General features: G+C 39.6%; 1 protein-coding gene across 2 annotated transcripts in view; it reads right to left on the bottom strand.

Annotated features, from left to right (window-relative positions):
* GYS2 (glycogen synthase 2) overlaps positions 1-7290 on the bottom strand; it is a 66627-nt gene extending 59337 nt beyond the window's left edge. The window contains exon 1 of one of the 2 annotated variants that reach the window (XM_035028098.1): positions 7251-7290. Coding sequence is in view for 1 of the 2 variants with exons in the window: in XM_035028096.1 (XP_034883987.1) it covers positions 3033-3153 (121 nt within the window). In the remaining variant the exon portion in view is untranslated. Of the gene's footprint in view, positions 1-3032; positions 3727-7250 lie in introns of those variants that run through there. The other variant, XM_035028096.1, reaches the window with a different exon arrangement.
* Positions 7291-27205: the final 19915 nt, after the last annotated feature.

Here is a 27205-nt window from a genome sequence, read left to right as displayed (position 1 = left end):
TTTTTAATAATTTCGGATATCCTCAACATAATAATTGGTCCATAGTCTACCATGATTTGGGCATGTCTATGAAGAAGGAATGATTGTAGTGAGGCCCAAACAAAGGAGAAAGTGAACCTTTTTGTTTCTAACATTTGGGCAAAACTTTCCATCCTAGGCCATGCCACAGTCTCTAACTTGTCTGTTACTTTCCTGCTATCCTCTCGCCCAACTAGTAATAGTGGTTTTCAAAAACATACCTGACCGCTTAGCACTTCCCACTACTTAGAACTTCCCATCACTAACCATAAACTTCATAAACTTCCCCCTGCTGGTCCCTTCCATCTGCTCTCAAGCCTCCACTCTTTTCCCCTCTCTAAGCTTCCCTTAGATCTTTGAACAGAGTACACTCTCTCACCTCTGCCTCTTGGCACATAGCACTCCCTCACAAAGAACACTGTCCCCTCCTTATCCCTGATCCTTCATCCCTACCCAGTGGCTATTCATCCTTCAGGTGTCAGCTCAACTGTCTCTTCCTTACAGAGGTGTTTTTCCCTAACCCAGATTTAGGTAGAAACCTCTCATCCCCCACCCCCAACATATAATCTTTTTTTTTTTTTTAATTCAGTTAATCAACATATAGTGTATTATTAGTTTCAGAGGTAGAGTTTAGTGATTCATCAGTTGCATATAATACCCAGTGTTCATCACATCCCGTGCCCTCCTTAATGCCCATCACCCAGTTACCCCAAGCCCCCACCCACCACCCCTCCAGCAACCCTCAGTTTGTTCCCTATGGTTAAGAGTCTCTTATGGGTTCTCAACGTATAGTCTTAGAGCCCCTTGTTCTCTTCTTCTTATTGTCATCACATTTGACTATAATTGCTTGTTCAATGTCTACCTGCACGTTTGTAAATTTTGGAAGACTGGGAATCAATTCCATATTAAGTTCAATCTTCTTCATTTCCCAGTGCCTGACACCTAATAAACACTTGATGAATCTTTATTGAATAATAAATAAAGAGCAATAATAAATGGATAAATGAATAAAAGCAATAAATGTCAAGGGTAATATGAACAAGTAGGAAGTGTTATTTTGAAGTCTGAGAATTAATATCCAGTAATTTAACTGTGACTTTCTCATTTGTTATATTTTACACAAATCTATTTTTCACTGGCAAAATTCTGGCAGAAAGGGATTTTTTTTTCCTGTAAGAAATCTTTTGTTTTCCTAGGTATGAATAGATTTCCTTGCTTGCCCCAAAACATCATAAGATAGCTGGATCATAGTACATTAATTACATTCATGAAAAAACTTGATATTCAGCTGGTTTAAAGAATGTTTTTACAAAGTGTTAGAAATTTAGAACAAGTCCTGTGTTCTTTCATCTAAAGGACATTTCCTTATGAAATGATTTTAATTTTTAATTCTTGTATGGTAGTGAAAAAGAGAAGTGACCTTGAAGAAGACCTAAATGCTAGTTCCAACCCTTCCATTTGCTTGATCATGTAATGCCTTAGGCATCCATTTCATCTTGGAAATAGAGGAGTTGGATTCTAAGATGCCTCCTATCACTGCCATGAACTGCAGGGAAGTAAAAATTCAAAGTAAATTAAAAAAAAACTATATATATAGTGTTGTTTTATTGTCAGGGATGAACACAGCTATTGTCCATTTATATGAAAATTTCTAAAATATCCGACTGTAATAAGTATTAAAATAAAGACATGTTGGAGATGATGTCAGCTGGGTAAATCACATTGTGGTTCCCTTCTCCACACACAAAAAATTTCCTTCCCCTTGTATGGGAAATGAAAGAAAATAGGTTTCAAAGGCAGTGAGGGCTGAAAACAAAATGTATTCATTCCTTCATTCCAAAGGAAAAAAATCCATTGAGCATTTTCTGAGCACCAGTCCCCATTCTAGGCCCTGAGATCAGCCCGCACGGCACCAGGATGTAAGCTCCATGGGATAACATGTTCGCAGTGTGTTCCTAGCATGGACACAATGCTCCATTAATGTTTGCTAAATGGACAGAAAAGGAGGAAAGAAGGAAGAAGGACTCTGTTCAGGTACTGGAACTCACACACTCCTCTGAACTGACTCCCAGTGCTAAAGAATCCCCCCAGTTTTTCCACCAACAAGCTACATCTGTAGAGAAAAACCTTCTTTCAAGTCATAGTCTGGGATCTATGAATAATAGAGATGTCTCTATTCCTGGGAACTTTGGGCATATTTAAACACCCTAGAAAAAAGCACATTAGAAACAGCTCTTCATAGAACACTTCTCCATAATAAGATTTCTGCTCTCTTTGCTTCCACCTCACTAAACTACAGAGAGGAAGACTGCTTTGTTCTCTCACATTCCTTCCTGCATTTCTATATAAGAAAGATTGATTTTCACTTTTGATTTCAAGATTTTATGAATTTTATAAAAAAGATTTAATTAATTTTGTGAATATATACACATGAGAACTCTGAACACTTAGCATAAGATGAAAATCAGAACAGATGCCAAATATAATTCCTCTAAGTTTGAAATACTCTCATTCTTCTTAATAGGAGCTTGACATAATGCCTTCTGCGCAGCTACTAAGTTAAAACTGTAATTCCAACCTCGTTGCGAATTATTAGCAATATTATTAAGTATTTCATATAATCTTTAACAGTGCACAGCTTAAAGTTTGTCATTGGTCCCGATTGCATATGGTTCTCCTTAAAATAAAGCTGTTGAGAGAAATTGTAAAACCAAAAAAGGAATTAATAGCTTTTTATTCCTGTGTCGTCATAACCTGCATTTCAAATTTTAGCTTAAATGCACATTCCCTGGCAACGACTAATATTTTCAACATTCTCTCCCTCCAACACACAGCCACATCTAAGTTATCATTGCCTGTTGAAATAGACAAGGTGGAATGTAACTGAAACTTCAATTCAGCTTGAATACTTTCCTTACTCCCTGTCAATTCATTCGCACTAGAGTCACTTCTGAAATCCTAATCCACATTATTCAGCAGTCTGGCAAATAGCCACCTTCCAGGGTAGTACAAACCTTTATTGGTTACTTCCCAAGCGACTTCAAAAAGCAGTAAATCCTCCACAGGAAGTTCTTCAACTTCCCACTGAGGAAGCCCACTCAGGGATGTTACAGATAGAGATCGGCCTCGGAGCATTCTTTTTCCAGTCGTCTGAAACTTTTTTGAATCCTTTTTTCAATAAACTGTGATCCCAGGAGCGCTGTGCTGACAGCTGCCCAGGTTCAGGGTGGAAGATCTCAGGCTTGGGGAGCTTCTCATAGGTATAAACCAGTCAAATGAAATCTCAAGTGCTTCCCAGAGAACTCTCAGTTTAAGGAGGAATTTTTGGCTCCTCTTTGCAGTCTTTCTGGGCAAGTCCAGTGAGGACAGTATCTCCAATCAGTATTGACCTGACCAACTCAATCACACATAAAATCTTCGGGTTCGGGGCTTAGGCAAGCACCCCTTCGGATGGTGGAATCCTCATAGGCTGAGCATGACACAAACCCAGACCTTTAGCCCTTGTCCTTTTGACCAAACTCCTAGACTCCTACAGTCATCAGTGCTTATTTCATCATTTTCAAAGTGATCCAAGATTAGCAATTCCCCTTATTAAGTTTGCAGACCACTTTAGATTACATGAAGAATTCACTGGGACCGTTTCTATGCTTTAAATCCTTTTAGATTTCCTAAGTATGCTTTTGATTCCTGTTTCTAGAACATCAAAAATAATTATTCTTAGTTATTATAGTCTACATTTATAATCTAAATTTAAATGTTAGGCATAGATCTTGGCTCCCCTCCTCTTAATTACTTTTCTTAAAAATTTCCCTATGAAAAAGTATAAATCCCAGTGTGTCTTTGGATATAACATACAAAGAATGTAATTTTCTCTGATCAATGATAATTAAAAAGTAAAAAACTGTTTTCAAAAGTTTAATTAGATCACCTGAGGATTGTTTCACTCACTCCCACTCTCATTACTCTGACTTTTTGAAATTCCTGGTCCTCAATTCTCCTTTGAGTTTTTTGCCTCAAGTACCAGCATTCTTAAGGAGACATCATCTCCTAATGACCCTTCAAAGTAGACTTATGTAACTCTTTTGATCCTATAATTCCTAACATGAGGACACCTTTAGCAGTTCTTTTCAATAGTGAATGCTATTTTCAAAATTGCTCCTTCAGTCAAGGAGAGTGAAATAAATGGAACCATATGAAATATGTCCATGGAATATATCTTCATCTATCCATGATATGTGCGTGAATCTTCTTCTTTCCTGTGTGTGTGTGTGTGTTTGTGTTGTGTGTGTGTGAGAGAGAGAGAGACAGAGAGCGAGAGAGAGAGAGAAAGACAAAAAGAGAAAGGCAGTAATTTCTGCAATAAGATTTGGAGAGGAATCAGAAAAAGTTCTTTGTTTTCCATATTCCTGAATATTCTCCTCTAAGATTTGTGCTAAAAACACAATGAGCTGGGAGTAGAAAACGAATAATCATTCAGACAGAAAGGCAAGTGAAGTTTCTCCAAGATGGGAGAAGGACTCTCCAAAGTCCTGATCCCTAATTTCACACTCACACTAACATTTCATCATTCAGTGAAAATGAGGTGAGAGGACAATTAGGGAAAAATGAAGACCTGTATTTGGGTTCCTTGGTAGTTCCAGCAGAGGTCACTAGATACATTTAGAAAACCACACATTTGCTTTGACAGTGTGTAATCTTCTTGTAAATCTTTAGGATATTGAAGGCTTGATCAGCCTGCACCTGCATACCCAGAAAGGGTCAGTTAATGTCTTTACAGGACGCCTACTATGTGCTGCTACTCTGGAAATGGAAGGTATTTTAATAAACAGTACACATGTGCTTGCCTTCATGTGGACAGGTAGACATTCATCATGGAAACAAATGAACAACATTATTTCAGGCACTGCTGTCTCTAAAGAAGAAAAGCTGCGGAGTGATGGTGCCATTCAGTGGGATGAGGCCCTTAGCTGGGGAGTGCTGGGAAGATCATTCTGAGAAACTGATATTTGAATTGAGACACAAAGGATGAGTAAGAGGCAACCCTGAAGGTCTGAAGGAAAAGGGAATCCTGGCACCTCGTTGGTGGGAATGCAAACTGGTGTAGCCACTATGGAAACCAGTACGGAGGTTCTCCAAAAATTAAAAATAGTACTACAATGTGATCCAGCAATTCTACTTCTGGGTATTTAGCTGAAGGAAATGAAAGCACTAACTCAAAAAGACATCCGCATTCCTGTGTTCCTTGTGTTATTATTTGCAACAGCCAAGACTAAAGATGTGTTTGCAGGATTTGGATGTGCATCATATGAACATTTAACTTCTGGAAATGCAATTATATCTGCTAGACAAAGAGAAAATAGAAAGAACAAGAGAGAACAATTTAAATAGCTTGTGAGAATCACGTAATGAGGAGAGAGGATGCTCCAGATGAGGAGGAACTAAGGAATGGCATTTCCTACATTTGGTCTTTCCATAGTCTGAGTATCTCACTGGCTGAATGTGCCTGAGGGTTTTGTTTTAAGATTTTATTTATTTATTTATTTGAGGGAGAGAGAGAGAGAACGAGCAGGGGGGAGGGGCAGAGGGAGAGAGACAGAGCAGACTCCCTGCTGAGCAGGGAGCCCAACAGGGGCTCCATCCCAGGACCCGGAGATCAGAGATCATGACCTGAGCCGAAAGCAATTGCTTAACCAACTGAGCCACCCAGGCACCCCTGTACCTGAGGTTTGACATACATCTTCCCATTTGTATGATGGCTATAGATCCTAACCTCAGTAAAAATGTCTCCAATATACTCTATGCAAAAGATGGTAACAACTTGCACTACAGTATAGCAGTGAGATTAGAAAGATGTGGATAACAGGATATGTGTAAAAATTGGCACAACTTGGAATTGATGGGATATGGAAAAGTAAGGGTAGTTAGGTACCTACCAAACAAGGCATGTGTCATGTAGTGTACTAATGTAAGAAATATGGGGGGAAGAATGGATTTATTTGAGAGATTAGATAATGACTTCAATTTTAGACATGGTGAGTTTGGGATACCAGCCAGATGCAGACAGTTATAGATATTTCTGCCTACTCAGAAGCTCAGATGAGAAGTCTGGGACGTGGCTGGTAACTGAAGCCACGAGAGTAGTGAGATCTCAGGAAGGGGGAGTGCAGAGTGGGTAGGATAGACTGACCTGGAAGGATAGGGTAGATTACTCCAGAAAGTTCAACTTTTATGGTAAAGACAACAATATGGTGCTCTGGGTTTTACTTGGTACGTACAATACTGCACAAAAGGTACAATTATTTCTCAAAAAGGGAGATTTCACATAAAATTTTGGATCTCTATTTTTTTCTTGAAAACAAAATCTAAATCCTGTTTTCCTACCTTCATGGCAACAATCTGCTGGAACTGGGTAAGTCTATCCTTTTAGCTGCCACATCGTCACCTTAGCCTCATGGGGCTACTTCACTCATTTACACTGTCACATCTCTAGAAACACAGGAATCTTAACTTTTGATTTAATTTTTTTTTCTGTGCACATTTGGAGTTGCTGATCAGGAAGTGGCCAAAGAAGGAGGAAATAATTATCCTTAAATTAACATTGTATCTAAATGGACAATTCCCACCCATCATCTTGAAGATAATGAGAGGGATTTTTGACCTCGACTGTTGAGATTATTTTAGAGGCAGCATAAATGGAGTCTTACTTAGACACCCAGGGCTTGTTTTTGGAATAGACCTTTTGCTTTACTGGACCCTCTTCTCTGGTTTTATTTTTAAACTCTTCTTTCACTGAGTAGAGTATAAAAGATGAAGAGATTCAGAAGAGTAGCTTTAGCCCCTGTGAATAAAGAGGGAAAGAAAGAGTTTTTGAGCAAGAGAGAAGGCAGAGATACCTCTCTGGAAAGAGTTAGTCACCCTGAGAAGTTCAATCACAATTTATAATATTTTTGTCAATGCACACCCGTCCTCCATTTTCCCATTAAATTTTCAAAAAAATCAATATGACCATTTTTTTTTAATCAGTTAAGGGACACCTGAGTGGTTCAGTCAGTTAAGCGTCTGCCTTTGGCCATGATCCCAGGGTCCAGCAATCTAGTCCCACATCAGGCTCCCTGCTCAGCGGAGAGTCTGCTTCTCCCTCTCCCTGCCCCCCTCCCCCCTGCTCATGCACATGCTCTCTTTCTCAAGTAAATAAATAAAAAATCTTTTTAAAAAATCAGTTAAAAGGGTACCTGGGTGGCTCAGTTGGTTAAGCGACTGCCTTCAGCTCAGGTCATGATCCTGGAGTCCCGGGATCGAGTCCCACGTCAGGCTCCCTGCTCAGCAGGGAGTCTGCTTCTCCCTCTGACCTTCCCCCTCTCATGTGCTCTCTCTCTCTCTCTCTCATTCTCGCTCTCTCAAATAAATAAATAAATAAATAAAATCTAAAAAAAAAATCAGTTAAAAAATTAGAATCTGGAGGAAAGGTATGTGAAGATGAGAGCAAAATCTGCTAAGAGCAGAAGCCAAATGCTGTTATGTTTACCAGAAGGTTGTTAGAGAGGTAGCATAGTGAAATGGTCAAAAATAAGGGCTTTGGAGTTGGGCTCATCTCAGTGAGAACTGGACTGTTTACTAGCCTGTAACATAGGGGTGATAGACGTTGTAAGGGTCAGAGAAGAGAATGTATGCATGTCCCTCCTACATTGTCTTCCAAATCCTATTTCTCAGATTGCAATGTAGACGCGTGAGGTTGACTAATGGCAGCCCAGCTCAAGCTGCTAACCTGCCTCCTGCCTTGAGGGTCTCAACTCGTGAGACCATTAACTGGCTGTCATTAAACTCCCTTTTCTCCAACCTCTACTTAGATGCAGGGACACTGGTGTAGAGGTTAGAATATCAAATACAGGCTTACTTTTCTGATATTCTCCCCCACATTCAGGATGTAAAATATTGCCAAATATTTTTACATAGTGATTTTTATATTAAACACAGGTATACTATGCAGAAGCTTATCAGACAAATATATATATAAATGCCAAATATGACAAGGATAACAAGTCCAATAATGTATGTGGTGGTGTTAAACTATTTTCCTTCCAAAACGGTGTCATGGAAATAGTTGATTTAGTAATATTTGCTTGGTTTTTTTTTTAATATAATGAAAAAAACTCTAATGGTAGTAGGGCCATTGCACTAAATCAGTTTCTGTCGGGTTACCGTCAATGTTCGCCAGATGTCCCCTTGAGATCATGTATTTTTCTATTTAGTTCCATCAACTTCATAAATCTCCATTTTTGTGTGCAGAAGGCATAAAAGCTTGTTCTCATTCAACACAAATCTGGATATGATGGTGTCAGAACGAAAGGAAAAGTCATAATAGCCCTAGACATCAGCTAGCCCTATTATAAACACAATTCTGTGGGAAAACCAGATTGTAAAATTTAAGATTAGATTATATTCACATTTAAAGTTTTTTAAAAATCGGATCTTTCACAAGACCAATTTAGGGTTATTTCTCAAGTGCCACACTTGGAAGAGAAGTATTACTTTGTGTAGTTGGCAATTCCACTTGCACTTTGACTAGAAAACAAGGTGTTCTTGTAACACTGAAGTGGCTCCCAAGGAATGCCATTAATAATATGAACAATTTTTTAAAGATTTTATTTATTTATTTATTCATTGAGAGAGAGAGAGAGCGCGCGCATGGAGTGGGGGAGGGCAGAGGAAGAGGGAGAGAGAATCTCAAGCAGTCTCCACGCTGAACATGGATCCTGACTCAGGGCTGGATCCCACGACCCTGAGATCATGACCTGAGCTGAAATCGAGAGTCGAACACCCAACTGACTGAGCCACCCAGGCGCCCCATAATATGAAAAGTTTTAAACATTTCACTGAAGCATAATCTATACAGCAAAAACAAATGATAATTCCATTACTAATTTCTAGTTTCCTCTTTGCAAGAAATGCTGAAAGCCCTTAGCTAGTTGTGGCTGAGAGAAAAGTCTTCTCATCATTTCTGCATCTTCTTTTGAGATGTCCAAGTTTTACTGAAGCTTTCCCTAATATTCCTTGGCAATCTGTCTCATGATAACCCTCTAGTGGGGGTCACTACATCTCAAGAGCCCATTTCTCTCTGCTGCCTCCGTTGCCACCATAAATGAGGTCCAAGTCACCCTCATTTATAACCTGTTAACTGCCTCAGCCTTCTTACTCCTCCTAATGAGGCTCTCCACATTACCCTGGCTCTTCCTCCTGCCGCAAACACACACAATCCATTTTCTATGCAGCAGCTAGAGTGATCATCTTAACAGGAAACTAGGACGGTGTTCCTAGTGTACTTTAAATGTCTCATCTAATTCTATTGTGCTAGGATAAATCGACCACCACCAAAACAGCCACCCTCCCCTCAAACCTTTCACTCGACCAAAACAAAAACAAAACCATCAATTCATTCAGATTCTGTTTGGAGTTCAAGTAGTTTCATAATGTGAAGGACAAGTATTGTTATGATTTTGTCTTTCCACCCAGGAATATGTCTGTGTTCAAGCCTTTTCATTAGTAAATTTCATAACATAAAGTTATTTTATTATACTTTAAAATAATTTTATAATTTTTTCATGTGAGATTTTACTTTTATTTTACTTTTCTTATTTAATTTACTCGTGTATTTTAAAGCTTTTATCATTAGTGTGATATGTGAAATGAGATTTTTTTTATTTCCATTTTGAATTTTTCTAGTATAAAAGAAAGCCATTGATGTTTATATAGTCATCTTGTATGTGCCATCTTATTATATTGTCTTATTAGCACTGATAGGTTTTTAAATGTTGTTTCTTGGATTTTTTTTTAGGGAGGCAGTCAGCTAAAAATAGTAATTCTTCCCCAGTATTTATAGCCCATTTCATTTTTGTTTGGTTGCAATAGCTAGAATATACCAAACATTGCCAAATAACAATGACAAGCATCTATAATGTTTCCCTGACTTTAATGACATTACTCATAGTATTTTAATACAATATTTGCTATTGACCTCTGAAATACAGCCTTTCTCATGTTCAGTAAATTTTCTTAATTTTGTCCTTTTTTTTTACTTTATCAATTCTACTTCTTTTCTTCCATTTGTTAAATTCAGATACAGAGTTTTATTTTAAAGAATCTCTTGAGTTTTGTTTACCATCATCGGTCTCCCACATTAACCTGTAGGCAGATAGGAACCCTGTCTGTGTGTCGTGGTCACTTTTCTATCTCTGCACCTGGTGAATCACCTGACATAAGCACTCCAGAAATAGCTTCTGAAATAATGGATGAATGAGAGTGTCTCCATAGCTTCCTAACAAGGTTGCTACTAATTCTTTATTGCCCAAGGAAAAGTTTCTTATGTAATTTTAATATGTGTGTTCTGTGATATCTGGGCAGCTGCTTGTGATTTTTGCTCTTTTGGTGTTCAACATTCCTTGGCAAAAAATGATGTTCTTTTGTTTTTAATCACTTGTTGAAGGAAAAATAATTTCCTCATTGGGTCCTGACATAGGAAAAAAAAATTCTCCCACTGGGCAAAAGCACAGTCATTTTTTGTAGATTGTTACTAGTTTAGAGCTTAACAATTTCATGCCTCTGAATGATTCATTCTAAACCAGTTTCAGCCAGGTTTGAAGGCAATAGATATCATTTCTGAGAGTCGTTCTTGCCTCTTCCTCTTCTCCATCTACAGCCCCATCCCCAATGTTTGGGAGCATTAAACATTCCTAGAGAACTTGCATGTGTCAGCCAGTGTGCTAGATGCTCTACGTCTTTTAAGTGTTTTGTTCTCACGACAATCCTGGGGGGTGGGAAATACCAATATGTTTGCCCATTTCACAGAAGTAAAAAATCAAGGCTAAAAGTTTAAAGTCACAGAGCCAAGAAGTGTCAGAGCCAGGATTCACATTAGGCAGCCCGGCCCTAGAATCACCCCTGACTGCTATGGCCTAACCACGGCTTGTCGCTCTGAGCGCTATCAATGTAGCCTTGCAAATATCTCTAGGCTTCTCCGGTTCCTCTACTTCACCATCACCACCCGAGGCTAAGTTACAATCATCTCTTGTAATGGTTTCCGGGATCCACTCTTGCCACTTGAAAACTATAGTGCTTTTTGAAAATAAAAATCTGATCAAGTCATACTCACACTCAAAACACCCAGTTGCCTCCAGATTCTCTTAGGCTAAGTATTCAGATCCTAAACCTAGTTTCCAGGATTTTGCAGAATATAGTAAATGTGTACTTCTGCAGCAATTTCTTTCTTTTTCTTTTTTTTTAAACTCTCTTTCTTTTTTTCTTCCTCTGAGCCCCAACCACACTGGCTTTCTTTCAGTTGCTTGAATAAGCCATGACCCTTTCCACTTCATAGCCTTTGTACATGCTGTGCTCTCTTCCTGGAATGCTCTGCCTATCTTTCACCATCAGATCCAATGTAACTGTCCACCAGGGAAGTTTCTGCGGTTCCCAGAATAGGGCAGATTCCTCTGTTAAAAGTTCTTGTGAGTATCCAGCAATTTTCCTTCATAATACTTAGTGCGATTTGTAATTATATATATCTAGTTGTATAATTATTTGATTCGTGTCTTTTTCCCCACTAGGCTTCATGTGTGTTGCCTTCCATTCTTTGTCAAGAGCCTGTCACAATGCCTGGTACATGAACACTCAATCAAAATTAATGACTAGATTCATGAATGCGTATCTGTTTCTGGAGGCACAGACAGAACTCTTCATATTTAGGCACTTAAAAGCAAGATTAGGCAAGTTTCAGTCATCAGGCATGAGTAAAATGTTGAAATGTCACAACTGCAAAAATCCTGAGGGTTTCTTCTAGGGAAAAGATGGAAGATTTGGAAACGATTAAGTGAAGGATAAAAAGAGGAAGGGAAAGAAAAATGTGGAGACACACCCAAGGCTTTCTAACCCAGCCCTACCAGGGAAGAAAGTTGAAAGCACTTTTCAGGACCAGGAGGTCTGCCTTCCCGGGGAAAATCCCTCCTTCCGGAAATAGTGGATTTCTTCCCTGCTTCAAGCGTGTCCATACATACTAGCATCATGGCGGTCAGTTCTCAGGTTAAGGAATCGAGGAAAGGAGGGGAGAGATTCTTTGTCTTTTATAAAATATATTTATGTCAATGAATATCTTTTTTAGACAGTTTAATAAGTACATTAAATCCAAAAACGCGGAAAGATCGTAACTATTCAAATAGCCTAAATATTGTTAACATTCCCTGTAGATTTCGAGATGCTCGGTGAGTTGCACCACTACAAATTCCCCTAGCGAACATCTCTGTTGGAAGTTGGCCCCTGCCACTGGCTTCTGTCTCCTCATCTAACACTCAGCACCAGGGATCCGATGCTCCAGCGACACCAGGCTGCACTTCAAAGCCCCCACACAATGCTGTGACCTCCTTCTCTGCCTGCTGTTGATACTGTCCCCTCCGGCAGTCAGAGGCTGCCGGCTGCTCATTCTGCACTTGGCCAACTCTTCGCTTATCCTCTAGGTGTCACTAGACCAACGTTTTCTTAGGCTCCACTTTCCTACGTTAAGGTAGATAGTCCTTCTTAATAACCCCTGCGTGTTCTCTGGCTGCATTTGTCATACGGCACGTTATAACAATTTTCTGTTTGCATCTGTTTCTTCTCAACAAGTCTGCCAAAGGTGGAATTGTCCTGTTTTCATCTCTGATTCCTAGTCTCTAGCGTAATATCTGGAGCATAATAGTAAGTCTGGAGGTTTTGCTTGCTGTGGGCCTTTATGCAGTTTTATTTACTTATGATATACATTTCCTATACAATATTGCAAACGGTTCACAATAATACATACAATAACAAGTAGATAGCAGGGATCCCGATTTGGGCCTCCATCCAGGGACTCTGGGATCATGACCTGAGCCGAAGGCAGTCACTTAACTGACTGAGCCACCCAGGCACCCTTGTTTTTATCTTTAAAAGGGCTTATGTGTCAGGGGCACCTGAGTGGCTCAGTCTGTTAAGCATCTGACTTTTGGTTTTGAGTCAGGTCATGATTTCCTGGTTGTGGGACTGTGGGATTGACCAGCGTAGGGCTCTTTGCTGAGCACGGGATTTGCTTCAGATTCTCTTTTCTTCTCTCTCTGCCCCTCCCCCCACACCGCTAGCTTGTGCGTGCGCACTCTCTCAAATAAAGAAACTCTTTTTTAAAAAATAAAAGGGTTTTATGTGTCTACATATATTTTTATTATTAAAATTCAAATAACCTTACTACTTATTATATGGGTTGTGGCATGGAGCAAAGTGTTTAAGTGACATTTAATTTTAAAATGAGCCGTAACTATGGGTGTCTGGGTGGCTCAGTCAGTTAAGTGTCCAACTCTTGATTTTGGCTCAGGTCATGATCTCAGGGTTGTGAGATTCAGCCCTGAGTCGGGCTCTGCACTGGGTGTGTAGCCTGCTTAAGATTCTCTCTCCTTCTCCTTCTCCCCTGACCTCTAAAAAAATAAATAAATAAAATAAAATGAGATGTAAATATATTACTGAGCTTACAACGTGTTCAAAATTAACATACAGAAAAAAATGTTTTCTTATGGATCTTTCATAAATATAATATTTAAGTATAAAATAGGTCTTTTAACCTAAAAAATTGTTCTGTTAATATGCAGTTGAACTAACTTTCATGAAAAGCCTGCTTGTGTCAAGCATTGTGTTAGCATACTTTTCTCTCCCATCCCCCCACACTATTATCAGGGAAAGAAACAAAGTGTAATAAATCTTTAAATCTTAAGTAAGCTCATGATGACGCCTTGAAAGCCCTTGGCTAATATATGTGTTATTTTTGTCTACTGTTAAAAATATCCTGTGCATTGTTCTTAGAATTATGTAGCTGATTAGAAAGGACCATTTAAGTCTTTGTCATGAATTGAAAGCACCAGCTGCCTGGTGTCAGGTGGGAGTCACAATTTCCAGGCAGCCTTCTAGTTCCTCATTGCTAAGAGGACTTGCCCGGCAACTGTGAGTGTTTTGTAATGCGAGTGGCAAATACCATGTCACTAGAACAAACAACAGATAACCTGAGACGTGAGTTGTCATCACTGTCTGATTCTTTTTTCCCTTGGGAAAAAAAATTCCATGTTGTTTAACCCCTCAAAACCTCAGGGTTTTCTCTATTTCTTAGAGCGTTGTTTTCATCCCAAACCAGATTCAGAATGATCTCATCACCTAGATGTCTGTTCTCTGATCCCTAGTAATGCAATTTCTTGGTTGTTTTAAAATAAGCTAAATTAAATCTGTCTTCTAGGATGTAAGAATTTGTTTTTCCTCTATATCAGCCAGTTAAATCTATTGGTTTTAACATTGTAAAATCTGTCCTCTATTATCTGAGCAAGAAGTAACACAGTGTATTTAAAAAGAATGGTTCATTCATCATTAGCTCCTATGGGTTTCAAGTTAATAATCTAGAAATAAGGACACACATGTCTCAATTTTAGATTCAGATTACCCTGAAACACAGTGTATATTCAGAAACAACCTGTTCTGTGGGCTTGAAAAGGGACGCAGAATTTACTTCTTATAATAATGCTTATCATGTGTTATACAATGAAAATATCTTATATAGTGTAACATTTAATAGAATCTCAAACTTTCTCAAGAGAAAATAATGAGATCTTGAGAAAGTTTTATGAAATCTGACTTCTGTAAACAGTGGTGAATAGCTCTTACAATCTAATGACCTGATTGGCGTGGGTTGCTTTACTTTGTGATGTAGGTGAGAATAAAAAAAAAAAAAAAAAAAAAAAAAATTTTTACTAGAACATTAGAATGCCTGCAAAAGATGCTTCATAAAATATTAAGTTCTTTTTGTTATTTTTCCACATTCAGAGGCTGAGAAAAAAGTGAAACAAAAATACAAAATTAGGGGTGCCTAGTGGCTTAGTTGGTTAAGCATCTGACTTGATTTCAGCTCAGGTCATGATCTTAGGGTCATGAGATCAAGCCCCAAGAGAGCTAGGAGCCTGTTTAAGTTTCTCTCTCTGCCCCTCTACCCCCACCCCCACTCCTACATGGGTACACACGCGTGCATGCAATTTCTCTCTCAAAAAAGAAAAAAGACAAAATTAATTCATCAGGATTTCTGAAGATTTTAGTGTTCTTGCTATTATTTTTTATATTGAAAGCAATGGGTTTTTTTCCTTTTTTGATAATTATATTTATTTTTTTATTGAAAGCAATGTTAAACATTTTTTATTTTTAAAACTTTAATGAATAGTACATTTGCCTGCTTCGAAAGCCATAAAGTATAAAAATAGTACCCTAAAATGCTCTCTTCCTCATGCCCAGCTTCTCAGCACTCCCTCTTCCCCAGCTACCACCCATGAGCTCTAAAAATACATTGGCTTTTTCATAGTTTCTTAATGTACATACAATCAAAGATAAAATATGTTCTTTTTCTCCCTCCATTTTTCTGTGGGCTATTCTTTTCACTTATCAATCCCTCTTTCTGTATGGCTATGTGGAAAGCATGGCCACTCTTACACACGATGGAATAATATTCCACTGAGTGCATAGATATACTTCAATAGTCCTCTATTGATGGGTATTTTAGTTGTTTACTGTCTTGTGCTATTATAAACAATGCTGCCTGGCTAAGCTAAAATATACATCATGTCATTCTTACGCTAATATGTAGAATTCATTCCCAAAAATGCAACTTCTGAATGAAAGGCCTTTGCTATTAAATTTTGATAATTTGCTCAATTGCCCACTATAAGGGTTATATCAATTCATGCTCCTTGCAACAATATATGAGTTCCATTTCTCCTACACACATGGGATTAGAGTGTATTACCAAACATTTGGATTTCTCCTATTAGGTGAAAAATTGTACGTCAGTATACCTTTTTTTAAAAAAAGGATTTTATTTATTTATTTGAGAAAGAGAGAGCGAGCATGAGTTGGGGGGTAGGGGCAGAGGGAGAGGGGAGAAGCAGACTCCCCATTGAGCAGGGAGCCTGAGGAGGGGCTCGATCCCATGACCCCGGGATCATAACCTGAGCTGAAGGCAGATGCTTAACCAGCTGAGCCACCCGGGCACCCTGGCCAGTATACTTTTAACTTGTGCTTCTTACGTAAGAAGTTGAGAATTTTTTTTCAAGTGTGCTTCCTTTTTAAATGAGATGTCGTTTCATATCCCGTTGATTATTTTTCTATGGCATTTAAAAAATTCCATTTCTAAGAAGTCCTTATAGGGAGAGTCACCCTCTGCCTGTGTTGTGAATTGATATTTTCCTTCCAGTTTATTGTTGCCTTTTGACTTTGCTTATGTTGGTTGTCCAGGCAGGCAGTTCTTTTTTTCTGTGGTTGAATTGAACCAGTCTTTTCTTTAACGACTCCAGATTTGGAGACTTAGAAGGGTCCTTCCGGGTTCAAGGTAATAAAGGAACGTACTGTATATATTTTTTTTTACAACTTACATATTTTTTCTTTTTGCATTTTAAGTTTTGATTCATTTAAAAACTGTTCTGGTTTAGGGTGTGAGGCATGTTCAACATTTTTTTTTCAATCATGCCGTTGGGTTATTCATAATTCTTTCTACTCATCTCAATTTTCTTTTCTGAATCATCCCCGTAAGGTGTCTTTGAGGCCACAAGATTTACTGTTCAGAGCTGTCATGGCACTTGGGATTTTACCATTGAACTGTTGTATTATGATAATAATATACCTGTGTAGGGTTTTATAATTTATTTTTAAGTTTTTTTATTTAAGCAATCTCTGCACCCAAGCGGGGGCACGAACTCACAACCCGGAGATCAAGAGTCACATCCTTCTGCGACTAAGCCATTCAGGAGCCCTGGTTTTATAATTTATAAAGTCATCTACTACATGTACTCTCATTTATATCTTTATTCACTACATTTTAGAGTAAAGAATCTGACATTCAGATCACAGTGATTAGGAGAAGGGCTGTGACTCTCCAAGTGTAACGTTTGGACACAGGTGTAGTTCCGTGTCCGGTACTCAACATACATCTGTCGTGTTACTGCACTTCTAAAGGTTTGATTTTCCTGAAGACATGGGCTATGTTTTCTTATGATCCACAGCAACTAGAAGAGTTATTTATACCAAACACTCAATAAACATCTGCTTATTGGCTAATTTACTGTGTTATGACTTCCCCTGTATTAATTCTCTGCTTAATTTTGTTCACATAAACCTGTTTGCTCTAAAACTAGATACAAGATTCCTACTTTCCTTTGATCTCAAAGTTTTCTAAAGAGATGACTAGTGTTTCTATGTGGGAGTTTCAGTAACAGGAACCAAATTGAACCAGATTCTAGGATGGAAAATGTGGTTTTCCCCTCAGAAGGTCTGCATTTGACCTAATAACCTTCACTAAGGCAGAATCCAGATAAAACTGAAAGCATTTATTACGTAGCTACTGGGGAACAGTAATGCCAGGCAACAACATGGGGTCATGGAAAGGATTAGAAGTTATGTGTCAAGATTGGAAGACATTTACTGTTCTTTTCACCTCGCACATATTTCACCCAGCGGTAATATGGTAATCAGAACTTACATTTATGCTGGGACCCATGCCCTCCACTTCTCTCAGTTAATGGGCTTTGGCTCCAGAAAAATGAAGTCATTAGTCAATGAGAGCACTGCACCTCCCAGGCCTAGGAGATGGTGCAGGGATGTGCATTTCATCAGTGAAATGCAATAAGATACAATGAAATATTTTTCTAGAGTTTCTAGGAAAGCAGTGGGTACAGTTCTCTACTAGAGCTGAACACAAGAGCATCTGAGATTGGAGTTGCTGTAGACAATTCACCACAGAACCCGATAATCCAAATATACAGAAGAGACAAGAATTAAGAAGAGAGTTAGAAAAAAACTTGACAATCCTGGTGACATTTCTTCTGTTGTTTCTCAACAGAGTCTTGCTTACTGTCAGTTCTACTTCCAGGCTTTTCAGTGAGGTACACCAATAAATTCTCCCTCCTTTTTGTTTTCTTTGTTTTAGCCAGTTTGAAGGAGTACCAACCAATAGATCCACAAAGTAAATTGCATTTAAGCAAATCAGATTAGTACTTGGGTCTCAGTTTCTCCTCTGTTAAAAATCTTGGAATGAGGATACTTCCCATGTTAAAATTATATTGGATAACATTTCCTTTTTGAGTACGCTGTGTCAGTCCCAAACACCATTATATTTGCATTTAGCATATTGACCTATGGAATATCTGAATCTATGTATTAACTACTTAGGTGTTACTCTATTCCCAGAGAATGTTAACAGTTTCATTTTCCAAGTTACCCCAGAGAACAAGAAAATAACTAAGGTGACCCAATTGATTATGTGAGGGCTCAGTTTTTTTTTCTTGATTTTACAGCACCTTGGCTTATTATTATTATTTGTGTCTATCTCAACTAGACAAAAAGTTATTTGCTAACACGTACTCTGCCTATGGTTGATTGTTCCCGGTAAAGTCTTACAGAGTGCGTCACTAAGAATGAGCTTTGGCTAGCCGAGATAGATAGCCAAAATAACAGTGCTAGGAATGGACGTCCTTCTAATGTAAAAGCAATGTATAGCTGGTATAACAGCTCCATGAAAACCAAGGACCCAGACTTCTTCCAGCTCTTGGCTCTGCATCCCAACAGTTTTGCTTTGCTTTTCTGCTCTTGGTCCATGACAGTTGATAAATTTGAGATTATGGTTTTTCCATTCTCTTGGCATTAAAATGTCTATTTGGGGGAGGGGAAAGATGGCGGAGGAGTAGGGGACCCTATTTCAACTGGTCCCCGGAATTGAGCTGGATAACTACCAGACCACTCTGAGCACCCACGAAACCAGCCTGAGATGTAAGAAGATCTGGATCTCTACGAACAGAATATCGCAGGCGGTTGGTTTTAAGGTAGGAAGCAGAGAGCCGTGATCCTGCGGGCAGATATCGGAGGATAAATGGCGGCGGGAGGGTGCCTGGCCGTGGGGATCCTACACCGCCGGTGAGTGACAGCCTCGCGCGCTGGGGACGGGGCACAGACTCGCAGACCGGTAGGGCGGGAAAGGACTTTAGGGCAGCCCCCGGGGTGGAGGGGTCGTGCGCACGCGAACCGCAGCCGCCTGGACAGAAACCCGGATCGATGGTCGCGCACCCAGGACCTACAGCCTCCGAGAGGAAAACCCGGTGCGCCAGGGTCTGGCCGGTAAACTGCAACCCCCGGGGTGGAAACCCGGAATGACGGAGTCGTGCGCGCCCACGAACTGGGAGCAGCCGGCGGTTTTAGAAGCACAAAGGACAGAGACGTGCCCTGACCTGGAGGCAGGAGTGGGAGCACTGCGGAGGGCTCACAACCCAGGACGCTGCAGTTTATAGCAGGACGGACAGAAACGGAGACGGTGTGGCCTGGAGAGCTCACTGAAGAACAGACTGAGGACTCTCTGCTCTGAGGCAGAGGGTTGGAAATGGTCTCTTCTGCTCTGACTCACAGAAGAGACGCAGAAAGCCACCAGAGAAAGCCGCCAGAGAACAAAAGCCCCAAAGACTGATTCCCACTGAGCCCATCCCCCGCCACAGGGGGGCAGGGCAACTCTGCCCAAACAGGGTTGCCTGAGTAACAGCGCGGCAGGCCCCTCCCACAGAAGACAGGCTGGGAAAACAAGAGGCCAGCAACCCTAAGGTCCCAAGAAAACAGGTGCATCTTGCTTGGGTTCTGGTCAACAATTTGGACTCTATACATTCCCTCAAACACCCATCAACAGAATGACTAGGAGGAGGAGCCCCCAAAATAGAAAAGACTCAGAGATTATGACTTATGCTGCAGATTTACAAATGGATGCAGATATAACCAAGATGTCGGAGATGGAATTCAGGCTTGCAATTGTGAAGACAATGGCTAGAATGGAGAAATCAATTAATGGCAACATAGAGTCTCTAAGGGCAGAAATAAAAGGGGAATTGGCAGAACTTAAAAATGCTATCAATGAGATCCAATCCAATCTAGATAATCTAACAGCTAGGGTAACTGAGGCAGAAGAGAGAATAAGCGACCTGGAAGACAATATAATAGATAAAAAGGGAAAAGAGGCCAGGGAAAAACAACTCAGAATCTATGAAAATAGAATCAGAGAAATAAGTGACACCATGAGGCGTTCCAATGTCAGAATAATTGGAATCCCGGAGGGAGTGGAGAGAGAGAGAGGGCTAGAAGATGTATTTGAGCAAATCGTAGCTGAGAACTTCCCTAATCTGGGGAATGAAACAAACATTTGAGTCCTAGAGGCAGAGAGGACCCCTCCCAAGATCAAGGAAAACAGGCCAACACCCCGGCATGTAATAGTAAAACTTGCAAATCTTAGAACCAAGGAAACCATCTTAAGGGCAGTTAGGGGGAAGAGATTCCTTATGTACAGAGGGAGGAACATCAGAAAAACGTCAGACCTATCCACAGAGACCTGGCAAGCCAGAAAGGCCTGGCAAGACATATTCAGAGTACTAAATGAGAAGAACATACGGCCAAGAATACTTTATCCGGCAAGGCTTTCATTTAGAATGGATGGAGAGATGCAGAGCTTCCACGACCGGCAGAAGTTGAATGAATATGTGACCACTAAGCCAGCCCTGCAAGAAATATTAAGGGGGGGTTCTATAAAAGGAGAAAGACCCCAAAAGTGATCTACAACAGAAATTTACAGGGACAATGTATAAAAACAACATCTTCACAGGCAACATGATGACAATTAATTCATATCTTTCAATAATCACTCTCAACGTGAATGGCCTAAATGCCCCCATAAAACGGCACAGGGTTGCAGATTGGAATAAAAGACAGGACCCATCCATATGCTGTCTACAAGAGACTCATTTTGAACCTAAAGATACATCCAGACTGAAAGTGAAGGGATGGAGATCCATCTTCCATGCCAGCGGACCTCAAAAGAAAGCTGGGGTAGCAATTCTTATATCAGACAAATTAGATTTTAAACTAACGTCTGTAATAAGAGACACAGAAGGACACTCTATCATTCTTAAAGGGTCTATCCAACAAGAAGATCTAACAATTGTAAATATCTATGCCCCCAACATGGGAGCAGCCATCTACATAAGCCAACTGTTAACCAAAATAAAGAGTCATATTGATAACAATACGTTAATTGTAGGAGACCTCAATACTCCACTCTCTGCAATGGACAGATCATCTAAGCAGAAAATCAACAAGGAAACAAGAGCTTTGAATGATACATTGGACCAGATGGACCTCATAGATATTTACAGAACATTCCACCCTAAAACAACAGAGTACTCATTCTTCTCGAGCGCACATGGAACTTTCTCCAGAATAGACCATATACTGGGTCACAAATCAGGTCTCAACCGATACCAAAAGATTGAGATTATTCCCTGCATATTCTCAGACCACAATGCTCTAAAACTGGAACTCAACCACAAGAAAAAATTTGGCAGAAATTCAAACACTTGGAAGCTAAAGACCACTCTGCTCAAGAATGTTTGGGTCAACCAAGAAATCAAAGAAGAACTTAAACAATTCATGGAAATCAATGAGAACGAAAACACATCGGTCCAAAACCTATGGGATACTGCAAAGGCGGTCCTAAGGGGGAAATACATAGCCATCCAAGCCTCACTCAAAAAAATAGAAAAATCCCAAATTCACCAACTAACTCTACACCTTAAAGAATTAGAGAAAAAGCAACAAACGACGCCTAAGCCATGCATTAGAAGAGAAATAGTTAAAATTAGAGCAGAAATCAATGAATTAGAAACCAGAAACACAGTAGATCAGATCAACGAAACTAGAAGTTGGTTCTTTGAAAGAATTAATAAGATTGATAAACCACTGGCCAGACTTATCCAAAAGAAGAGAGAAAGGACCCAAATTAATAAAATTATGAATGAAAGGGGAGAGATCACGACTAACACCAAGGAAATAGAAACAATTATTAGAAATTATTATCAACAACTATATGCCAATAAACTGAGCAATCTGGATGAAATGGAGGCCTTCCTGGAAACCTATAAGCTGCCAAGACTGAAACAGGAAGAAATTGACAACCTGAATAGGCCAATAACCAGTAACGAGATTGAAGCAGTGATCAAAAACCTCCCAAAAAACAAGAGTCCAGGGCCTGATGGATTCCCTGGGGAATTCTACCAAACATTCAAAGAAGAAATAATACCTATTCTCCTGAAGCTGTTTCAAAAAATAGAAACAGAAGGAAAGCTTCCAAACTCATTCTATGAGGCCAGCATTACCTTAATCCCCAAACCAGGCACAGACCCCATCAAAAAGGAGAATTTCAGACCGATATCCCTGATGAATATGGATTCCAAAATCCTCAACAAATCCTAGCTAATAGGATCCAACAATACATCAAAAGGATCATCCACCACGACCAAGTGGGATTTATCCCCGGGATGCAAGGGTGGTTCAACATTCGCAAATCAATCAATGTGATAGAACACATTAATAAGAGGAGGAAGAAGAACCATATGGTCCTCTCAATTGATGCAGAAAAAGCATTTGACAAAATACAACATCCTTTCCTGATTAAAACTCTCCAGAGTATAGGGAAAGAGGGAACATTCCTCAAGCTCATAAAATCCATCTATGAAAAACCCACAGCGAATATCCTCCTCAATGGGGAAAAGCTGAGAGTCTTTCCCTTAAGATCAGGAACACGTCAAGGGTGCCCACTCTCACCACTGTTGTTCAACATAGTACTAGAAGTCCTAGCAACAGCAATCAGACAACAAAAAGAAATAAAAGGTATTCAAATTGGCAAAGAAGAAGTCAAACTCTCTCTTTTCGCAGACGACATGATACTTTATGTGGAAAACACAAAAGACTCCACCCCCAAATTACTAGAACTCATCCAGCAATTCAGTAATGTGGCAGGATACAAAATCAATGCACAGAAATCAGTTACTTTCTTATACACTAACAACGCAACTGTAGAAAGAGAAATTAAAGAAACAATTCCATTTACAATAGCACCAAAAACCATAAGATACCTCAGAATAAACCTAACCAAAGAGGTAAAGGATCTATACTCTAGGAACTACAAAACACTCGTGAAAGAAATTGAAGAAGACACAAAAAGATGGAAAAATATTCCATGCTCATGGATCGGAAGAATAAACATTGTCAAAATGTCTATGCTACCCAGAGCAATCTATACCTTCAATGCCATCCCTATCAAAATTCCAATGACATTTTTCAAAGTGCTGAAACAAACAATCCTAAAATTTGTATGGAATCAGAAAAGACCCCGAATCGCCAAGGAGATGTTGAAAAAGAAAAACAAGGCTGGGGGCATCACATTGCCCGATTTCAAGCTATATTACAAAGCAGTCATCACCAAGACAGCATGGTACTGGCACAAAAACAGACATACAGACCAATGGAACAGAATAGAGAGCCCAGAAATGGACCCTCAACTCTATGGTCAACTAATCTTTGACAAAGCAGGAAAAAACATGCAATGGAAAAAAGACAGTCTCTTCAATAAATGGTGCTGAGACAATTGGACAGCCACATGCAGAAGAATGAAACTTGACCATTCTCTAACACTACTCACAAAGATAAACTCAAAGTGGATGAAAGACCTCAATGTGAGACAGGAATCCATCAAAATCCTAGAGGAGAACATAGGCAGTAACCTCTTTGACATCGGCCACAGCAACTTCTTTCAAGATACATCTCCAAAAGCTAGTGAAACAAAAGCAAAAATGAACTTTTGGGACTTCATCAAGATAAAAAGCTTCTGCACAGCAAAGGAAAGAGTCAACAAAACAAAGAGGCAACCCACAGAATGGGAGAAGATATTTGCAAATGACACTACAGATAAAGGGTTGGTATCCAAAATCTATAAAGAACTTCTCAAACTCAACACCCAAAAAACAAATAATCAAGTCAAAAAGTGGGCAGAAGAGATGAACAGACACTTCTCTGAAGAAGACATACAAATGGCTAACAGACACATGAAAAAATGTTCATCATCATTAGCCATCAGGGAAATCCAAATCAAAACCACACTGAGATACCACCTTACACCAGTTAGAATGGCCAAAATGGACAGGGAAAGAAACAACAAATGTTGGAGAGGTTGTGGAGAAAGGGGAACCCTCTTACACTGTTGGTGGGAATGCAAGTTGGTACAGCCACTTTGGAAAACAGTGTGGAGATTCCTCAAAAATTTAAACATAGAGCTACCCTATGACCCAGCAATTGCACTACTGGGTATTTACCCCCAAAACACAGATGTAGTGAAAAGAAGGGCCATATGCACCCCAATGTTCATAGCAGCAATGTCCACAATAGCCAAACTGTGGAAAGAGCTGAGATGCCCTTCAACAGATGAATGGATAAAGAAGATGTGGTCCATATATACAATGGACTATTACTCAGCCATCAGAAAAGATGAATACCCAACTTTTACATCAACATGGATGGGACTGGAGGAGATTATGCTAAGCGAAATAAGTCAAGCAGAGAAAGTCAATTATCATATGGTTTCACTTATTTGTGGAACATAAGGAATAACATGGAGGGCATTAGGAGAAGGAAGGGAAAAATGGGGGTGGGGAATTGGAGGGAGAGATGAACCATGAGAGACTATGGACCTGAGAAACAAACAGGGTTCTAGAGGGGAGGGGGCAGGGGGGATTGGTTAGCCCGGTGATGGGTATTAAGGAGGGCACGTACTGCATGGAACACCGGGTGTTATATGAAAACAATGGATCGTGGATCACTACATCAAAAACTAATGATGTATTGTATGGTGACTAACATAATATAATAAAATTAAGAAAAAAAATTAAAAAAAATAAAATGTCTATTTGTATGATAGTAAGAATATAGTTATTTTTTTTTCTCCACATCCTTATTTGGCAAAATAAAAAGTTGGCGAACTTATGTTGAGACCCTCTATCTCACCGAACACACGTACTCGTTCCCCATCCCTGACTAAGTAAACTCTACCCCCAATGTGGGGCTGGAACTCACAACCCCCCGATCAAGAGACACGCTCCACTGACTGAGCCAGCCAGGTGTCCTATGAAGTTTAAAAACTTTTAAACTGGTCCCTGAAGTCCAAGCTTGGAAACTACTGGCTTATTGTGAATTCAGCGTTCACATAGATGCTGGAACAATGAATAACCTTTGCTGGGGTGCTGACCATACTGACTCCATTTTTGGCCCTCCATCTTGTTCCTGTTCGCTCAATGACCTCTCTTGGGGCTACACATTCCAGGCCCCTTAGAGATTGATAATATACCTCAGAAATGCCTGCCAAGCCCAGAATGGGGGAGGCTTGTTTTGGTCTCCCACGAATCTCTTAGAGATAACAAAGTCTTTCCTCTTCCTGAAGCACAGGTGGTGCCCAGAGATCTAATTAAAGATTAGCTGTCAATTAGGTGTATGTGAACCCTTTGATCTCACTCCAGTGTTCTTCTGTATATCCCCTTGCTCTATAAAGTCAGAGGACTAAGGTCTGGATTTTGCAGAGAATAGCTTTGCAGCTGCTATGGATCATCCTCTTCCTTATCCCCTGTCAGTCGGTTACCCTGAATAAAACTAAACTGTATGGAGTCACCTACTTCATGTTCTGGCCTCAAAGTAACTTCTCAGTTTGGAGAATATTTCGCCCACACCTTCTAAAACCTTCCTGCTTACATCTAGGTATGATCCTTATTAGAAGATTGAGTCAATTTGGAAATGTGACTGAGAAAGGTACTTGACACCTGTCTTTGTCTCCCTTTCTATAACACAGAATAATACCTTCATAACGTAACATGCCGGAACATTAAATGAAACAATGATTTTGCTATTTTATAAACCCTAAAGATAGAAAAATGTAACAGTAACTAACATTTACTGCAATGTAGTACACTGTGCTTAAGATCAGGGAGGGATTAAGAAGCTACAATATCCGGGTTGAATCCCAACTCTTGCTACTTAGTAGCCGCGTGACCTCGATGTACCTATGTTTCAGTTTCCTTACCTATACAATGAGGATCCAAATACTTTAGAGCAGTGATTTCGTCCCCCGGGGGGACATTGGGCATGTCTGCAGCCATCTGTATTTGACACAACTAGGGGGAGGGGTGTTACGGGCATCTAATGGGTCCACGCTAACAATGCTGCTAAACTCATACAATGCACAGCAGTCCAGAATCATTCAGCCCCAAATGCCAAGAGCATCCAGATTGACAAACACTTCCTCTCAAGATAGTTGGGGTGATTTAAATGAGTTAATAGTATGTAAAGCCTTGAAACAGTAAGCACTATCTAAGTGTTAGTTACTATTATGACTAAGTATTGTGCCATGAGTTTTATATTTTCTCATTGAATTTATACAACACATCAAAGAGGTTCCATTGTTATCACTGTTCCATTGGTAAGAAAATTGAGGTCTGGGAGTGGCTAAGTAGATAACTTGCCCCAACTCAGTTAATCAGTGATTGAACCTGCACTAAAACCCAGGTTTATCTGACAATTCCCACACTTTCAACACTACCTAAACTGACCCCTAAATATTATATATAAGTTGGAAACTGTTAAAGGAAGCCTGCCTTAAGTCCCCCTCTTAACTCCCATATTATGCCGTGTCCCAGTAACCTGGATCTGGATAATTCAGCCCTAACTTTTATTTTTCTTCATTATCAAGAGGAACTAACTCCAACAATGTTAATTTCAATTTTAGAAAACCCGTTCTTCCTCTAGAATTAAAATGGACTTCCTTATAAATGCCATCCGTTGCCTCTAGTTCCATCTTTAGTTGCAGCCTTAAAATGGAAATCACAGAATTTTTAAGGGAGTGAAATGCTCTGTACATTAGAATGGTGGAAATATGTGATGATACATTTGTTCGAAGCCATGGAATATACATCACCAAGAGTGAACCCTGACATAAACTATGTATGGACTTTGGGTGATAATGTTGTTTCATGGATTGTAACAAATGTACCATCTGGTGAATGACATCGAAATCATCAGGTGTGGGGCAAGCGGTGTATGGGAAATCACTGCACCTTCCTCTCAATTGTGTTGTAAACCTAAAATTGCTCTAAAAAAAAAATTACGTCTTTAAAAATAAAAGGGTAATCATATTCTCGGGACAACAATAAAATCATGGCATATACTGTGACAAAGAATGTTTGTGCTGTTGGAGGGACAAATACAGAAAATGGAA

Source organism: Mirounga leonina, unplaced genomic scaffold (assembly GCF_011800145.1).
Source record: "Mirounga leonina isolate KUSES-001 unplaced genomic scaffold, KU_Mleo_1.0 Mir_201, whole genome shotgun sequence".
Lineage (NCBI taxonomy): Eukaryota > Metazoa > Chordata > Mammalia > Carnivora > Phocidae > Mirounga > Mirounga leonina.
Note: the sequence above shows the minus strand (reverse complement) of the source record. Positions and strands in the feature narration are given on the sequence as shown.